Genomic DNA, 18,712 nt, shown 5'->3' with positions numbered 1-18,712 from the left:
CTTCAAAATCGTTGGGATATTGTTTTGGGTCTTGCAAATGCTCAACATTCACAACTCACTTTGATCAGGAATTCCTCGCTGCCAGAGCTAAAATCCACATTGTTGGACACCTAAAGTAACATGTAGGAATGATGGAATAACTTCTTTTCCCTATAATAATGTACACACAAGTGGGTATTATAACCCCTCTTCTTCTTTCAAATAATGGTTTCGATGTTGACAAATGAAATAGGAAGGAAAAAAAATTAACGAAGGAAAGTATTGTAGGAGTAAAAAAGAAATGCGCCTTCGTACTGGCACGTAGTAATTCCCGAATAACTATGATGCCGGATTCGAAACCTCAAAACGCCATTTTCACTTGCTTGATGACATCCAGTACCAATTCAAGTCCGTCGCTAGAAAATCCAAAACTTTCCGTGCCTCCCAGATCCCATCCCCGTCCAAGTCCTTTCCGGTCTGTCCTGCTCATCCTTCCTGGGTATATCTCCGATCCGTATTCCAATCCAATCGCCTGTCCTCTCTCGTTCTTCATCCCTCTCCTAATTTCCAGTCTTCTCCGGAATTTGGGACTTTAGCCATATTGGAATAAAAACCCTCGATAAGACAGTCCTTCGCATCGTGTCTCTTGGCCAAACAAGCTTGTTCATCGAAGAACGTATATCCATATCTGCTCTCCCTCTTTCTTCACGAAAAGCTCACAAACTTTGGATCCCTCGGCTTCCCATCCGGTCCAATGTTTTCTCTCTTGAAACTTTCCTGCATCCACAGTCTCCTCGCCTCATCAAAGTTGACCTTCTTTTTCTTCATGATTGACTGAATTTCTCTTTTTCCATTATCTGAAAGTCCATTTCGTGGATCCGAATCTAGGAGATTTTGAGAGAGATTGAAGTTTGAAGAGGTCAAACCAGATTCAATGTCGTTTTCGAAGGAATGGGGAAGTGCGTGATAGGGCGTGTACATAAATCGGGGGAGACGCTCGAGGTAATGTTCGGGGATGTATGGAGACCAGCGATCGCGGGTTATAAAGGCGACTGGAATAGTGTTAGTAATTTCATTGTCTCAAATAGTTTATCCTGGGGGAGTGAAACTTACTAGTAGAGATAACAAGGAAAATGAAGACGGTCGTATAGAGTATGTATGCCATCTTGACCTTTAATGTCGCCGGAGGCTTTTGAATTTCATGCGCAGTTGGTCAACAGTTGTAGAATCCTTGATCTCCAAGTCTCTTTTCAACAAATCGTATTCGTAGTCGCAAAGGTGTTAGGTGATGGGCGATACAAAAAAGGAAAATAATTTAAGTAGAAAAGGTAGTCATTGAGAGAAGGAAAGAAAAGAATCTGGCGATAACCTCGCTTTTAGAAACAAGACGTCAGCTCATCAGTTGATGCCCGCCTTATCCGAATAATTTGAGTGTATTGAATTTCTCTAACCGTCCAAACCTCACAGCCACCTTTCCGCATGCGATTGAATCTTGGCTCGAGCTTGGAAGAGTGACGAATGCCTTCCTGTATGCCTTATTTATGCAGCTCTGTGATGAGTCAGCCGTAAGGCATCAAGAGTCAACAACAGGCCAACAGACAGAAAACTAACATAGGATAAGCGAGACGAAATCTGATTGGACGCACAAATTCAGTGATTCGTGAATTTTAACGATTTTGCGACAAGATCTTGAGACTTAGACATAATTTCGACTACCGCCAACGACCAAAAGAATTTCCTCAATTCTCACTCACCAACCCGTCAAGATGTCTCAATACGTTTCCGCTGATTTGATCTGGGAGGTTACCAGTACGTTTACCTGTTTTTATTGTTGGAATGCCGAGGGATGGAATTGGAATTTGGGGTCGAAGATTGAAGGGACTTGAGGGGAGTTGAAAGGACTCAAGAGGGAATCGTTGGATTGCAGTTTCGAACATGAAGAGGATGCGAAGATAGGAGGAGAATCGAATAGAGATGGACAATTACTGATGGTTATGGAATTTATCTAGGATCCCAGAACGCTTTCTTGGTCAAGCGCTCAACTGGTGGTGGAAGCACCTTCTCCAGAGATCCCTTGAACTTGACCAACAAGCACTCCAGAAAGGTACGGAATCATCGGGATGATTACAGCAATCTCTATCGCAGTTTCTCCAACAAGAATAAAGGCTAATTGAATTGCAGTATGCTGGTTTCGTCAACGACAAGGTACGATACGAATATGATCCCCCAACGACGAAGACAAATAGCGGAATGGAAATGGAATGAGTGGTACTAATTAAGTCTATGGATAGGCCGTCGGTGTTGTCCCATCTGAGAAGGGTGTTACTTTGATCACCAAGAAGACCTCTGCCAGCCAAAAGCCAGCATCTAGCTTGAACAAGACCACCTACAGCAAGTCCGGCAGAAAGTACGTTTGATCCAATTATGGAATCTCGTCGAACCCAGGAATGAAAATTGATACTAACAAAACTTTTCCTAAAAATAGGACCTTCGCTGGTGTCGCAAAGACCGTCGCCCAAGGTGGATACAGATCTGACCTCCGTGCTGAAGCCGTCGCCCGTTCCTCCGCTATCCTCGAATCCCAAACCCCTAAGAAAGATGCCCCAGCACCAAAGCTTAGAGGATCCAAGGCCGCCAAGGCTGCTGAGAAGGAAGAGTAAAGGATACCAATTTGATCTGGTTGGGGAATGGGGGAATTGATTATTGTTCAATTGGTTGGGTCTAGTCTGGTTCCTCAGGTACTCTTAATGAGTGGAGTGGTCTATTTTATGACATTTGAGACAGACATACAAACTAGTTTTCAATGAATCGGTTACATCATGATGGCTTTTGGAAATCTGGATGGAGTTCAAAGTGATGGCTGTGAAGTGATTGTGAGACTAGACGGTGGAGTTGATTGAATGTTTACAAGCGGAAGGAAGGCTCAAGCAATCGGCATCACAATCCACAACGGAAGAGTACTCATCCCATTCCCAAGCTCAAATTGCGATATGTGGACATGTGAATATGATGACCGGAACAATTCGTAGAGCATTCTCCCCTCATAATGCACATGTCTTTGGGAAGAACGATAGACGCGTCCGTAGATTTCCGAAGCGAAGGGAATTATGCCTCGGTCAGTAGACAATATAGACAATTAGATTACCGTTTCCCCAGACTTACCCAAGGTGGCACTTTTATATAAACCATCAATGTTCCTCGATTTGAAATGGATGTGATGTGATATCTCTTCATTACCGGCGGCCGGTACTTTACACGTGTTTATCACTTAGCATCTATCCATATTCACTATCCACTCAGCTCAGTTATCAACCTACCAGTCCAGTTCCAACCTACCAATACCAAGAAGTCCCAAGAAACGCACGACTGCCCAGGTGTAACAAGGTAAGACCCGAGTTCCCTCTTGCGGTCCCCAAGTATCCCCAAGGATCCAATGAGAGAGGGAGATTGGAAGAATTGCCCCGCTATAGCAAGCACCCTTCGACTTTTTTACCCCTCCAGCCAACCAAATCAGAACCAACCAGATCATCCATTTTGTTTGAGCTTCTGACCCTTTTTAATAGGTAAGCTTTGCAGTTCACCGACTTCAGATTGGAGAATAAAGACTGACCGATTCGCTGTTTTCTGGTGGGAAAAGAGAATTACAGTAAATCGAAAGAGAAATAAAAAAGACTTTGATATTAATTTAATTACCTGAGGTATGTACGAGTATATCTTTCTATTTAATAAGTCGAAGAGTGAAGAGTGAAGAGTGAAGATTGGATGAGTGGATGGATGGGTGGATGGATTGGAGTTGTTGAGGGGTCCAATTTGTTGGATGGGCGAGGCAATGCGGGGTATTGGTGTGAGCGGATTGTTTGGCGTGAAGTACTACTAACAATTCTTGACTGGACAGAACTTACAACTCACACTCACACTCATATCACATACCTCAATACCTCAATACCTCAATAAATCAATACAAATACACACATACACATACCTCTACACACTCTCACATATCTCAAAATGGGTTTCAAAGCTGGTAGGTATCTTTATTATGCAAGATTGAGATGGCAAAGATACTGATTTGAGGCATAGTCGTCGCTGGTGCTTCCGGAGGAATCGGACAGGTGAGTTCTATTTACTTTATTGGATCTTCTGGATGAAACTCAGAAGAGGCGGATTCATTGAATAGATTGCTAATTTGTTATCGTGTTGCCCATAGCCATTGTCTCTTCTCCTCAAGACCTCTCCTCTCATCACCGAGCTGGCACTTTACGATGTTGTCAACACTCCTGGTGTTGCCGCTGATCTTTCGCACATCTCGAGCCCAGCTGTACGTATACAATCCGAAGAAATGGGACGAGTCTCGGAAGTGTTGGGAAGGAAGACATATCAGGAGCTAATCTATGCCAACTACACAGAAAATCACTGGATACTTGCCAAAGGATGATGGTGCCAAGTTGGCATTCAAGAACGCCGACATTATCGTCATCCCAGCTGGAATTCCCCGTAAGCCAGGAATGACCCGTGATGATCTCTTCAACATCAATGCTGGAATCGTCAAGGGTCTCATTGAGATCATCGCAGATGTTGCTCCAAAAGCCTATATCCTTATCATCTCCAACCCAGTTAACTCTACTGTCCCAATTGCCGCTGAGGTTCTCAAGGCCAAGGGAGTCTTTGATGCTCAACGTCTTTTCGGTGTCACTACCCTTGATGTTGTTAGAGCTGAGACCTTCGTTGCTGAAATTGTCGGAAAGGCAAACCCACAAGAATTGACTATCCCAGTTATTGGTGGTCACTCTGGAGAGACCATTGTCCCACTTTTCAGCCAAGCTAAGCCAAGTGTTGACATCCCAGCTGACAAATTGGATGCTTTGGTTAACAGAGTTCAATTTGGTGGTGATGAAGTTGTCAAGGCTAAGGATGGTGCTGGATCAGCTACTCTTTCTATGGCCTATGCTGGCTTCCGGTATGTTTAAAAATCTAAAATTTAAAAGATTTCATTGACCAGATAATAGTTTCGCCGAGAAGGTTCTCAAGGCCTTGAATGGTGAGAAGGGTATTGTCGAGCCAACTTTCGTCTACCTTCCAGGTGTTCCAGGTGGTGAGGCTATTGCCAAAGAGACTGGCCTCGATTTCTTCTCTGTTCCTGTTGAACTCGGCGTAAGTCTATTTCTACTTCTTATTGAAGTCGAGATTAAGGAAGCTAATTATCATATAGACAAACGGTGCCGAAAAAGCTCAAAACCCTCTCTCCAACATTAACGACGCCGAAAAGAAACTTTTGGCCGCCTGTCTTGATGGTCTTAAGGGTAACATTTCTAAGGGCGTTACCTTTGCTAATGCTCCTCCTCAACAAAAGTAGTTTCCCTATCTTGATCTCTTACCTCTCTTCTTCTTCCTTCCTACTTTTCAAATCAGGCACTTGAAAAGAATAAAGTTGTTTGCGATGGAAACTTAGCCTCTAGCAGAAAAAATTTCCTTGTTCCTTGACTAATCGTTGGCGTCTTGCTTAGATAGATTGTGAGAAGTTCTTTCGATTTTTGGATGAGGGATTTGGAGGCTTTTCTTTTCCTGGCTTCACTTCATTTCTTATTCTTCTTCGGGAATGTTTCGAGAGTGGTAGTTATGGAAGAATGGAGGTGGGATAAAAAAGAGGTCTAAGGAGAGGTTGAAGGGTGGGAGGGAAGTAGAGGATGACAGGAATGAAATAATGAAATAATCAAAAATAGATATTGGATCCACGGGATGGGATTGAGAGGATAGGAAATGAATTGGGTGGGTTCATATCGGATCGGAGCCATAGAATCAATGAGTTTATGGAACAGGGAAATGGAATAGCGTTGATCACGGAGTTGATATCAAGAAATGAAATGAAGTTGATTTTTAAAAACTGAAATTTCTCTATGGATTGTGTCGAAATGAACCAGGCCCGAGTATTCTGTAGTCTGGACTGTTTGAAATGCTGGAGTAAGTTTATAAGAGGCTCAAGAGGTTTCCTTTCTTCATTTCCATTCTTCCTCTTATATCCCTCTTTTCGCTGTTCTTAGTTTCTGAATCTCGGGGTTTTTGCGTTGTGTTTGATTTATTGGGATTTAGAATTTGTAGATAGCAGTAGATAATAGATAATAGATGAGAGATGAGAAATAGTAGATTTTGTATTTTGTATATTGGATATTCAAGAGTATATGAGATTATTTATTGATAATTGATAATTTGTAGGTGAGAAGTTGAGAAGTTGAGAAGTTGAGAAGTTGAGAAGTTGAGAAGTTGAGAAGTTGAGAAGTTGAGAAGTTGAGAAGTTGAGAAGTTGAGAAGTTGAGAAGTTGAGAAGTTGAGAAGTTGAGAAGTTGAGAAGTTGAGAAGTTGAGAAGTTGAGAAGTTGAGAAGATGAAAAATGAAAGGATGGAAGGATGAATGAATATAGTTGAGAATTTTGTATTTATGTATGTATGGTATGTATGTATATAATCTTATATCAAGATTCTATGTTAAGATTTCATGTATATAAGGTTATCTAAGAGGAAGTAAAAGTAATAGAAGAAGTAAAAGTAAAAGTAAAAGTAAAAGTAGATTGGATGTATTGGATTGGATTGTATTGTATCATATGAAATAACGAGATCTTGAGGTATAGAAGAGAGGAAGTGAGAGAATAAAAGAAGAGAAGAAGAGAACAATCCATCAAAACCGTATCCAATCCAATCCAATCCAATCCGGTCCTATCTAAATCCCTAGGAACTTGAAACACAACAAATCATCGCCTAAACTCCTCATCCTTCATGCCACATATCAAAACCCGGAGCCAGTCCTATTCCCAATCCCAAATCCGATTCCAATCCCATCCCGATTTCTAATACTACATACAGCATACGTCACTCTCATTTAGGGTTCATTTTCCCAATCCCTAATCCCTAATTCTCCATGCCTAAATCTCATTTCTCCGACCTAAATCCTAACCCCCTCTCCCCTAAATCCCCTTCTTCCCCTCCACACTCCCCTCAAACCTATACTCCCGCCCCCTGCACACTCTATCCACGCGCTCCCTAACCTCAGGATACACATCCCTATACGCCTCCCTGCCCATCCAACAATCCAAATGTCCATACCCTCTAATCTCGGTGCGTTCATACATTTCAAACTCGGTCCCTCCGCCATTCTCGTCTCTCAGAATTTCGAGCGTCTTTGTCGTACTTTCTGGATTGAGGACTTTGTTGTCCGAGCCGGAGAAGAGGAAGAAGGGGATACCTTTAAGACGACGGATGTTTTTAGACGAGGTGAGCGGGTGGAAGAGCGGCGCGTTGCCGGTGACGTGTCCGATGGTACCCATTTTCATGAGGAGGTGGAGACAAGTCATGTTGACGCCGGAGAAGAATCGGTTAATTTGACGATGTGTCGCTTCGTTGAGGTTGTTGTGGTTCCAGAGACTAGGGGTGTATTTTGATTAGCGTTGTTTTCTATCTCAATTTCAATTCCATTTCAATTTCATTGAAGTTGAAGAGTAAGAGTAAGAGTAAGAGTAAGGGACAGGGAAAATACATACCGACCGAAAATCAACGAACAGCGATGACACGAAACATTATTACAAATCTCACACCTCTTATCGGGATAGAATCTCAACAGCTGATTGACCGCTTGTTGGAAATATGAATCTTCCTTCGTACTACTACAGCTGAACCAATTCCCTCCAAAGAATTTATACAACTTGTCAAAGGGAATGGGACCCGCAAGCGCCTTTGCCAAATTCAAAGTTGCCCAAATTGGGTTCATGAAGACCTGCGAACAGGTAACTCCTAAGATCCAATTCGCGGGAATAGTACCATCTAGAAGTCCGGACGAAAACGCCACAGAGCCCATACAATGAGCGATTGTATAGATAGGATCATGGCCATGTTCTTTGCGGATCCATTGGAGCGAGGCTTTGATATCTAGACGCGCATCGAAGGTGGTCCAGTTATTTTCTGCAACCGCGAGTTGACATATACGATGAACGACGACGAAGCAGCGGTAGCCAGCGCGGGTGAAATAATTGATGGCATTTACTTCAATGGTTGGAAGCGCGAAGATTTGATGATCGACTGAGGCACCGGGGATGAAGAAGAGGTTTTTGGTTTCAATATTCGGATTTTGGGGTTCCCAGACGTGGAGAAGGGTCTTCACATTGTCGGAGGCGACGATTTGGATAGTATCGTCGGGACGAGTTTCGTTTATGTAGCCGGTGTAGGTGACGGATGGGTACTGAAGATATGTAAATGGAGCGAAGAAGAGATTGGCCGATTGTTTTGCGAAGAAAGTCATAAAGCTTGTGGTGGATTGAATTCTAGACCAGAAGTTACGACCAAAAGCCTGGAGTGTGAATATTTGCGATAAGAAATCCTTGGGTTGGATATGCATCATTCCTCTTCCTAGTACAGTTTTGTTGGCATCTTTCTCTGTGATGGTGACGTATAATGTTGATGCGGCGGTCCAGAATTTCAATGGTCCAAGAGCAACTGATGAATCAACAATTTTAAAACCATGGAAGTGTAATTGTTTTCCATCAGTAGAGGTCATATCGAAATCATATGTTAGGTTTCGAGTACCAGGAGCTTGATGATCGACGCTGAAGAGTTGGAAGTCTCCACGTTGAACCATAAAAGGACTACCGGGCAATGAAGCACATACGAATGTGCCAGTCAACATAGCCGAATGATCTGCTCGATGAACAACTATTGAAGCGATGTTAGTAATGGTATGAGATTTAAATAGGGGAAATTACATACTTTTGCGTGTATCAAAAGTTTTGACACTCAAAAAAAACCGTGAAGCCTCGCAAAGCCCCCTAGCAGTTTTGGCAGCAATTTCATAATCTTCTCGATGATCGCCCTTCAGATTCTCTCCAATATGAACGAATCCTTCCATCACCTCAGTAAAACCAAACCCGCTTGTCTTGGAATTTTCAGATTCATCAATCATCTTAGTAGCTTCCTCGACCTCAAAGTTTTGTGTGCCATAACTCTGCAATTGCATGGGAGCGTACTTCGGTTCGCCGAACAAATCCAACACACCATTGCTGGTATCATAATCAATGCTAAGATTGAGGTTCTTCGCGGCATGAGCAACTGAGCGCTCAGCCAGCGCTGTAATTGTTGCAAATGGATTGACGCCTAGTGCGCAGGGAATGACAGCAGCATCGGAAACTATGAGACCAGGATATGTCTCACTACCGTTACCAGTGAGAAGTTCTCCAAAGTGATTGGTAACTCCATACTGTGCGGTGTTATCCGAGCTCATGCAAGCACCTCCGATAGGATGAACGGTGATTTCTTGCTGGCCTAGTGTTGAATAAAATGGATTATTGACGAATATTCCACCGACAGCTTCTGTGGCTTCTTTGAGGACGTTGTTGATTTTCCTGACATGATCACTTCGACCCACACCAAGAAACTCAAGACACGGCTTATCATCTTTGAGAGTGAGAATGGCTTGATTGGTATCGTGGCTCATAACAAGATATGTTTGTGTTCTCTCAATACTACCTTTTTTGTAGTATGGACCCAAGAAACGACTTCCTGCAGATGATAGTGTGTGCCTCAATCTCTCAAGAGTTGTCAAATCCGCTGGTGCTTCAGAACCTGGAAGTTTCTCAAGCATGAATTGAAATAGTGGAGCAAGTGCTTTTGGAATCGCACCCTCTTCAATAACATATCCATCCAAAACATTTGCATGGCCCTCTCGATTGTCGATGATGCCTGTGATAGTAGGACCAACAGGATTATCCGCTGCGGGGGATGCACGACCAATTGCGTTAACGTCCTCATCGGTGTTATAGCCAAAAGCTAACATATCACCATTGCCACTCATGGATTTGCCTACTCTGTCGCTCATGCTCATTCCTAAGCTCCTACTTCGAAGAAGAATTTCTGTTGAGCCAATGGATCCGGCTCCAAGGAAGACGCACTTCTTTGCATGTACCCACAGAAGATCTTCGTAAATATTCGTCTTGAAAGATCCACGATTGCTTCCATGCCATGCAAAGCATACGAGATAACCTTCTTGTTTAGGGTCTGGATGTTTTTTAACATATCTTACTTCGCATTCACAGAACATTTCTGCTCCCCAATTCCATGCATCCGAGAGATAGTTTACCAAAGTACTGCTTTTGCTTCCATCATTAACACCCGTGCAATCCATACCCGTCAAAGCAGATGGGTACATCTCAACTCCAGTACTGTTCGGTCCTCCAAGGAATCGAGTAGTTTGTGGTGGGCGATAGAATTTCTCATGCATACCTAGAATTTTAGCCTGCTTCTCCAGTAATGTCAACTTGGGGAGCGCAGGCCAGTCTTCTGGATAACTTTGAGGTTGGAGAACAGATGCAGCTCTGTCGTAGTATTCTTTTAGTGCTTTTTCCTCTCGCAATTCCTTTGGCCAACAATCCATAGCCAAAGTGTTTTTGTCGGCCTCGAGAAATATATTGGCGTTCAAAAGACTTGTTCCACCCAAGCCATTGGCTACGAAGGCATTTTGACCCTTTCCAAATATAAGATGATAGAGACCTGTAGGATCTCCCTCTTCTACCATCACACCCGGTAGAATTCCCGGAGCAAAATTTCCTGATACATGAAGTTCCTCCATCGCGTGCTTGGTACCACTGGGATACTCTCCCGGCCATTTTTCCTTCCCCCTTTCCAAGAGACATACTGATTGTCCAGCTCTTGCCATACGACTAGCAGCAACTGATCCACCATAACCTGATCCAATCACCACTACATCATAAGCATTCCTCAGAAGCTCTACAGGTTTCGATATCCGAGGAAAGTCTCTGCTGTCTGGGTCATCGGTATATGTCCGGATCTTAGAATGTTGTCTCGCTTGACCCCCTGATGCTGTAGTACGAGCACCAAAAGATTCAATTCGATGTGATTTGTCAAGAGGCCGGTGTTCGTCATCACTTGAACAATGCCCATTTGATTGTGTGTGACCATTGATGTTTTTAAGAACGTCAAAAGATTCATCTAGTCCACTATCTTCATGATAATGACCGTTCTGACCGTTACTTGAATTAGTGCCATTGACACCATTTGGTTCATGTTCTTTCCCATTGGCGTTGATCCCATTGCGCCGCTGTTTACCGTTTGGCATATTGGGAAACTCTAAGGGCTCAGATGTCGCCATGATGAGATTTGTACCAGTCTCGGTACACCAGTGGAAATCTGTTACACTTGAAACCTCAATTGAAGTATTGATAGCTCAATAGTGAAACAAAATTTAGAGATCCGAATGTCGATACACTCGCGCAGCAGGGATTTCTGATGATCGACTGAGATCTTCAACGGATAACGCTAGCTATGAAGATATATATATATATATGAGTAAACTTAGCAAAGAGAAATTAAAAAGTGATTTTTTGAAACAAGAGAGAACAATAGTCTTTGTGAAATGAGTAGTATTTAACAACAGAATATAAGCCATATGGAGAAACGGCTTCGTTAAGATGTTAGGGGTTTTCCAAGGCTGAGTAACATCAAGCTGAAAGGAATGTGGAATTGAGATATGATTCCAGCCACCAGGTCCCATGTCTCGTCTGAGCCGAATATTGTACCTCTTTTCCACGGGGCGTACATGACGACAAGCATTCATCAGGCTACTACTGAGGAAGTACTCGCAAATTGACCAATGAAAACGTAAGATCCGAAAATGTACTGTGAATGTTTTCATACCTCAGTCAATTTAATGACCCGATACCAAGAAATATAGACTAGACCGACCAGACCTATTTTAGTTAATCGGCTGAAGTGTGGGGGCCGGTCACCCCATTTGATTGATGACAAAATGATTTATATGTAAAATAGATTTTCAATCAGCCGCGGATGTAAGCATCGAAAAAATCAAATCAGTAAGACGACCTGCTTTGTGGTTATTGGGGTTGTGAGATTGGCTCGATTGGTTGTTGATGAAGGAGAAGTAGTGTATAAGACGATCAGCCCTCAATTCTGCCGTTCCTCTCGAAGGTGCTATGAGAACAATTGGGGAAACATATTCGAGGATCCTTACAAGATCGCTCTCGCCTCTATTCCCTTATTTTCTTCATCTGCTTTCCCATAATAGACAAGATGGATAAAAAGGTACCAATAATTGACGATAGCATCCCACCATCACATCTCGGGAAGAACGATGTGGCTTACAGCATGCAGCTAACGATGTGATAACCCTCATTGTCACCACATTAGGAACTCTGGCTTCTTTTTGATATGCTTTAGTTGTGCAAGCGGAGTGATTGAACGCCGCTGGTGCACATCAATCGCGGCACATTTCCATCCCATGTACCAAGGTCTCTTGAGCGAAATACGAGATATGACGGCTAGAAACATTTGTGAAGGAAATCTGATCCTGATTGATATCAATGCCTAGAAATCATCTTGTGTGTCAACCATCTACTCTGTACCGTTAACCGTTCTGTGTCCGAATAAGTCACAATGGTACCTTGTCGTCATGAAAGTGGAGAGTCAGCTTACGTGAATTTAAGCGTGCTCTGCCTCAATATATGAGTCTCATCTCATCTCATACTTTGTAGAATTGTTAGAGAAAAGGCCCATGCTTGCAGTTAGATAACGGAAGGTCCAACCCGTTGTGAATAATGCCTCCGTTTGGTGGTGGAACATAGCCCTACCCGCCCAGAAGATTCCCGATAAAAATATTCTTTCGACACAGTCAGCACCCAGATATGAATGTCGGTAAGATTGACACGTTTATTCTTGTCCTCCCATTGCTCGCAGTGGTTCGTGTTTCGATGAATGAGGAGCGAGGCGGCAACCAGGTCCTGCAAGGGTTAATCTATTTTCGTAAGCAAAATCATATGATTTGAATTCGTTCAAGATTCGATACAGTACTCCGGTGAGATGACTCGACCCCCTTTCCGGGACTATACCGCTTTTGTATTTTCAGCACCGAGATTGATTCCTTCCTGGCCCCAACAATGTCCCTTGAACAGTCAAAGATGTCTATCTCTGTTCCTCTTGTCTCTGTGTCTCGATCTGGCATCTTTCACGCCCTATTTCCGGGTAAGAACTAGGAGAAGCTTATAAGCCAAGAAACGTGGTTTACTGGTGGGGAATCCTTCGATCGTAGCGTTGCGTAGAACCTGAAGCGGCTCAATGTGGATACGAGTACCCAGCATTTGAGCTGCTGTATGTCAATTTGGGTCACAAAATGACTTGCTCGTCTCGAGCGCGTTTCCCTCGTCCTCCTGTCTGCGTCTGCGCCTCCTCCATCTTTGACCACCTTCCATTGTCGAGTCTTGGTACATTCCATATGCCCTACCACCCCACTTACATCATGATGTGTGTGCGTGCCTGTCAGAGTGAGGCTTAGGCTTATTGCCGTTTTCTACTTCTCCCACCGCATAGTGCCATACTTGCAAATCCTTCACCATCTGATCGCTCACCATAATGGGGCATACTTCAAGTGAACTTACTCTGCGGCACAGATTAGGCTACTGATGTCGGTGAATGCAAGGCAGAAAGTCAATTCTTGATCTTCAAACTTTTGTCGTCATCGACTTGACGAGTTACTGCTAGTGCCGTAGACCCGGTGGGAAACAAGGTAGACGACATGCATAGCGTAGCATAACATAGCATCCGTTTCCTACAACATGATTTGCCAGTATTTGAGAGAATGTTCCGTTTGTACAAAGTACAGCGAAGAAGTTACATTCGTCTCTTCTCCAAACTTGCAATTACCGCTAATCTATTGGTTTACACACGGGAACAATCCAGATATTACCAACAACAAGCTTACTGTGATCCCCGCCAAAATCAGTGACGAGCCGAACCATCGGTATACATATTATTCTTATTGCAACCACACATCTGCATGAGATACGCAGATATGCAAACCTCATGCAATATGTATCCTTCACTATCAAGACTCAATACTTGGTGATTGTCCTCTTCCGATCACATGTCTGCAATCTAAACATCCAATTCATTTGCAAAACGTACCTTCGGAAATCCCCTCGCTATGCGTATATTTTACGATTATTAGTATAGATGATTTGTGTCTCTTGATTCCTTACCCACAGCGCTCTTTCTTAGTTCTTAAGTCATTACAGGTACGGAGAATGGAGAAATTGGGCATATAAACAGTTTGTGTCGTCCTTTCAAAAAGCTAGATACCTAGTAAAGAGACTATGATCAACTGATACAGGTATGAATACATTATAGCTCGGAGATAGACTCCCAGGAGTCTTATTGGTTTTTCGAGGGAGCATTTAAGAAGGCTTTAGAAGATACTCTTGTATAATCCTATTCCCAGAGATCTTCTATCTCGCGAACACCGCATTAAACTTCCAATCATCTACACTGTGAGGAATGTTAACATTCGCACCGCGAAAGTACAGTAAAGTACAACAATAATCTCTAAACATATGACACGATTTACTTATTCTATACTAAATTCCTGCGATACAGACTCATCAGTAAACAGAGTACTGTATAATCTCCTACCTACATTTCCGTCAAGCCATAAATCCGCCAATAAACCAAAAGGCATTTTTTGCCCTTAGGTCGTAGCCCATATCACTTTAATAATGCAGGGTGATAATTGCAAATCAAGTAGTGAACATAGGGGAGTCGTCACTCAGAGCCTGAAGAACCATCAGATCGCAATTCTGTTGTTGACGTCGCTGTACTAGCAGCGACAATACCAGGCAAATGCAAAACAAAAAATGGCAATCGAGCAAATGTAGATTAGAAAAATTAAACGGCAGCAGAAAAGATGGAACGCGCCTATGTAGCTAGCTAAATTCTTCACAATCGTCAAATTATGCTCATATACAGAATCGGCTTTAACGAGCCCGACGCCTCAGTCTATTGAACTCACAAGGATAAATGCCCAAAAGTAAGCTATTCGTAACATTCATTATAAGTGTCTTCTCATCTATCCATTTAAGATCTACGCTAAAAGTCCAAACAAAAGACTGCACCTCTTCCAATACTCTGCCGCGCCATTAACCACACGTTTCTTTTCTCTCCCCTCAAGGTTTAGCTTTGCCTCCACCTCATCCGCTAATTTCGTAAGTTTGTTTTCCTCGTCATCCGATTGTGATGCTAAAGCTTGCTGCAAGACAAAGATATCAAATAGTGATTGCTTTAGTAAATCCTTCTGTTTTTCTTCATCTGCTTCTACCACAGGAGCAGGAGCAGGAGCATTCCCTTCTTTTTCCTCGACATCTGTTCCTGGTACTTCGGTAAGAGATTCGGTCGTTCCATCATTAGCAACTTCCTCTTTTTCTTTCAGAGCTATACCCCATTGGTCTCCAACTTGGGAATCCAGATGCACTTTCAACACTTTGACAGCAATAGGACTCCATAGATCTGCCCCAGCATCAGCCATAGCAGACGATAAACCTCTCAGAAATTTGAATGTAGCTGGGGAGGGCTGGACAGGGAGTTCCGGTGTGCCTTCCCATAATGCTCTACCTGCAACCTTCTTTTTCTTAAGAGATCTTGCAAGAGTTAAGACGGAATTTTCTGAGACCATGCCTGCGAGATTTTCGTGAAGTGATGGGACAAGTGAGATTCCAAATTCTTGCAGTGTAGGAATACTGGGCAACTCTGCTCTGATATCTCGTAGAATGCGGAGGATGTATACCGATATTTTTCCAATAGATTTATTATCTTTATGCTGGTCCACGAGTGATGTGATCTTGTTGTGTAATTCCTGGAACGATTTTTCTAAGCTCGAATTGAGATGGTCTTGTAGCATTTGTGGATCTTCCTTGCTAAGAAGGTTTTGTCGTGATTCGAGACTCTCATCATCTTCCATATCTTCCAAATCATCATCCCATCTTTGTTTTTTCAGTTGATCAATGTAAGTACCAATTTCCTCAATAAGATGTCTCCAAGTGTGAAAACTGTTAACGACTCTTGAAACGGCATCGTTGCGTCCGAACGTGCGGGCAAGTATGTCTTGTTTGAAAATATTACCACCATTGCTGAGCTCGGTTGCCATCATATCTTCATCCCAAAGACTTGAATGTAGATCGGTGATTCCTTCTTGCCATGTTGCCAACGTGGACTCTATCTCCGTCCCCACTAGATGGAGTTTACCAACTCTAGTTTCCAATAACTCTACGAGTCGTTTGTTTATAACGTCTCGCAGGCCATCTAGAAGTATAGAGGGATCGAATCCTTTTGCTTTGCCTCCATCCCTAATCCACACCTCCAGTATCTTCGTTCGTAGTTCAACAACCACTTTGAAGTCCAAGCCTCCTTGGAGAGTCTTCGAAAAGCCTTCCAGTAACACTTCTGACGCTTTCTTCGCCCAACCTTTTAGTGTTTCAACTGCCAACGATCCTTCCAAATCATCATGCCGAACATAAGGTGTGAAGTAAAGAATTTCATCACCAAACCACCGTTCACACACATCTAACCTCAATCCCTCCAACTCTCGAATACTGTCATCTTTCAGTAAAGGTTTCGTCTTCAGTGTGGCTAAGGCTTCACTCAGCCTCCTTGGCACTAAAGCTTGTACATCTAGAAGAGTTCTCGTATATATTTCCAAAGCTCGCAAAACACCTGAGGTTTGTTTGTTCTCCTCTTCGTCGTCGAACGCTAAAGCCATTGCCTCACCACGAACATTTAAGAAATGTCGCAAAACGTCTTTCGTGCCAGAGCTAGTAGCTAAACTGTATGCGCAAAGTGCCTGTACCAGATCATCTCTATCTTCAGCATCTTTGATGGAAACCAATGTCTTTTCAACTGCACGTAACAATCGCTTCGTCAAAACCGACCTCTTCTTTTTCGCTTCTTCGACGAACTGCTTATCTCCCGTATTCTCCAAACTCTTCGCCAACAATCGACTCAGAACTAATACCTTCGCAGCAATAATTAAATCCTTCCCTCTCCCACCATCCCCTTCTATTCTTCCTGGTCTCCTCAGGAGCTTCCCAACTACAATCCCACACATTCCCAATACCTTCATCTTAGCCACAACCCGCATCTCCTCGCCCTTCTTCCCGTTCTTCGTTTCGCTCTGTAACTTTCCCAATCCGCCAACCATTCCAACCAATACATTTCTCCCACATCCTTCCCCTACCTTTCCTAACTTTTCCTCTACTTCGCTAATATCCTGGCGCATCTGTAAGATTTGCTCCGCGGTTCCAAGGAGTTGTCTATAACTACCCCCGACCAGTGTTCGCAGACGTGCATTTTTCTCGTCAAGCTCCGTAGTGAGATCGCGATGGAATTGGCGAATCTGGGGAAGCGGATATTTGAATGCTTCTGAGGAGGTCAAGCATGTTGTAGTGGAGAGGGGAATTGTAGCTGCCATTTTGGCGTTAGACAATGTTTGGAATTCGTATTATATCTGGTTATTCATAAATTACAAATTAACATGTATTGGAAGTTCATGGAATCGATAGTCTTGTTCATATCATTATTCGAGGTTCTAGACTTCGCATGTCGCATGTGTCAAGGCTGTCAATGAAGCTCTGGTCTGCATACTTGTTCTCGACGTGTAGTCCGTGCACCAGCCTTCCTGCAAGGCTGACAATTTTAAAGCCTTACCTTCTATGTCTTTTTCCTCCGTCATCATGAATTACCAAAATTCATACCACGCAAAACGATGATGCTCCCACACAAGTTGAGTCTCCTAAAATAAGAAAATCCTCAAACCCAGAGTCAAATCACTGAACCACTATTACTTTTTAAATCCCCCGCGAAAATGAACACACTAACCCCAAATCCACACCATGCATCCCTTCTCTCACTCACTCACCTCCTTCATCTCACACACCACCGCAATAAAAACCAGCACCGTCTCTCAAAATGGTACATATCCTTTGGAATTCTCCGCCGCCAAGTATCTCGCCTCCTATCTATGATCCCAGAACATGTGATGGAATCATCACGTGGAAAGGTGAAAGGGAAAGCTCGGGAACGAAAAGAGAGGGAAGAGAGGGAATTACAGAGTCTGGTTAGATTTATTCAAGAGGATGTGGTACCTGGATGTTATCTGTAAGTTTTTTTGTTCGTGGTTGGATTGGAGAAGTAGAGATGGTAAAGGATTTTTGCGGGAAAATTACTAATGAGTGAGAAATAGGGCATTCAGTCAATTAGTAGCCAATAATCAATATGCTACTTTAGGATTGATGTTAATGGGATGTTTGGCGCGATTCTATAAAGTTCTCGGTGCATTGAGAGTTTTAACTGCAGAGGAAATTGCCGAACAAGCAGGAATTGTGAAGGAGACGCCACAATTGAATGAGGCAGAGATAGGAGAGGATATGGGGGAGAAGATCGTGAGAGATGTTCCAGTCTCAGAAATGGAAGATAGCCAAAGAGTGGAAAGAAAAGAGGAAAACGACACTGATATTCAGAAAGCAAAACCAAAGAAGAGGAAACAGGATGGTGAAGTAGTGGAGGCGAAGACTTCCAAACTAGCTTCCTCAGATTCGACGCCGGCGAAGCCTCCGAAGAAGAAGAGGAAAAAGAAGGGTGGGGACGCTATCGAAGATTTGTTTGCTGGTTTGATCTAATTCCAGGAATAATTGGTAAATTTGACACCCCTATCGAGCAATAATACAAGCGAGTCAATTTTGATTCACATTGAGAATTTTAAGATTCTTATGACACATTTGTCATAGTATCAGAGAAATTCCAAACACTTCAAAGCTCTACTGCCGATTTATTAGACTTTGACAAAAAGTTGGCTTGCTTCTATTTTGACAGTTGTCTTCAACGTTCTTCCCCGCCTATCTCTAAAG

The 18,712-nt window shown here is 43.0% G+C and overlaps 6 protein-coding genes across 6 annotated transcripts; 3 read left to right on the top strand and 3 right to left on the bottom strand.

Moving 5' to 3' along the window:
* Window positions 1-684: 684 nt before the first annotated feature.
* On the bottom strand, window positions 685-1,144 carry EAE98_006664 (uncharacterized protein; the record flags this gene model as incomplete). Its single annotated transcript, XM_038954287.1, has 2 exons — window positions 685-1,031; window positions 1,093-1,144. 2 exons carry the CDS (start codon window positions 1,142-1,144, stop codon window positions 685-687), a joined length of 399 nt encoding a protein of 132 aa, XP_038809532.1.
* A 437-nt stretch (window positions 1,145-1,581) lies between these two features.
* On the top strand, window positions 1,582-2,639 carry EAE98_006663 (uncharacterized protein; the record flags this gene model as incomplete). Its single annotated transcript, XM_038954286.1, has 5 exons — window positions 1,582-1,788; window positions 1,989-2,083; window positions 2,161-2,184; window positions 2,271-2,386; window positions 2,465-2,639. The coding sequence occupies exons 1-5, from the start codon at window positions 1,746-1,748 to the stop codon at window positions 2,637-2,639; spliced, it is 453 nt and encodes a 150-aa protein (XP_038809531.1). The 5' UTR covers window positions 1,582-1,745.
* A 1,348-nt stretch (window positions 2,640-3,987) lies between these two features.
* On the top strand, window positions 3,988-5,332 carry EAE98_006662 (uncharacterized protein; the record flags this gene model as incomplete). Its single annotated transcript, XM_038954285.1, has 6 exons — window positions 3,988-4,003; window positions 4,060-4,091; window positions 4,187-4,297; window positions 4,386-4,936; window positions 4,986-5,130; window positions 5,189-5,332. The coding sequence occupies 6 exons, from the start codon at window positions 3,988-3,990 to the stop codon at window positions 5,330-5,332; spliced, it is 999 nt and encodes a 332-aa protein (XP_038809530.1).
* Window positions 5,333-6,934: 1,602 nt separating this feature from the next.
* On the bottom strand, window positions 6,935-11,623 carry EAE98_006661 (uncharacterized protein; the record flags this gene model as incomplete). Its single annotated transcript, XM_038954284.1, has 3 exons — window positions 8,727-11,623; window positions 7,508-8,672; window positions 6,935-7,391 (listed from the first exon to the last, which is right to left on the bottom strand). Exons 1-3 carry the CDS (start codon window positions 11,119-11,121, stop codon window positions 6,935-6,937), a joined length of 4,017 nt encoding a protein of 1,338 aa, XP_038809529.1. The 5' UTR covers window positions 11,122-11,623.
* Window positions 11,624-14,898: 3,275 nt separating this feature from the next.
* Window positions 14,899-17,277, bottom strand: EAE98_006660 (uncharacterized protein; the record flags this gene model as incomplete). The annotated part of the gene is made up of 1 exon (XM_038954283.1): window positions 14,899-17,277. The coding sequence occupies one exon, from the start codon at window positions 17,275-17,277 to the stop codon at window positions 14,899-14,901; it is 2,379 nt and encodes a 792-aa protein (XP_038809528.1).
* A 393-nt stretch (window positions 17,278-17,670) lies between these two features.
* Window positions 17,671-18,484, top strand: EAE98_006659 (uncharacterized protein; the record flags this gene model as incomplete). The annotated part of the gene is made up of 2 exons (XM_038954282.1): window positions 17,671-17,963; window positions 18,049-18,484. 2 exons carry the CDS (start codon window positions 17,671-17,673, stop codon window positions 18,482-18,484), a joined length of 729 nt encoding a protein of 242 aa, XP_038809527.1.
* Between the last annotated feature and the right edge of the window lie 228 nt (window positions 18,485-18,712).

This window comes from Botrytis deweyae, assembly GCF_014898535.1.
Source record: "Botrytis deweyae strain B1 chromosome Unknown BDEW_014, whole genome shotgun sequence".
Lineage (NCBI taxonomy): Eukaryota > Fungi > Ascomycota > Leotiomycetes > Helotiales > Sclerotiniaceae > Botrytis > Botrytis deweyae.
Note: the sequence above shows the minus strand (reverse complement) of the source record. Positions and strands in the feature narration are given on the sequence as shown.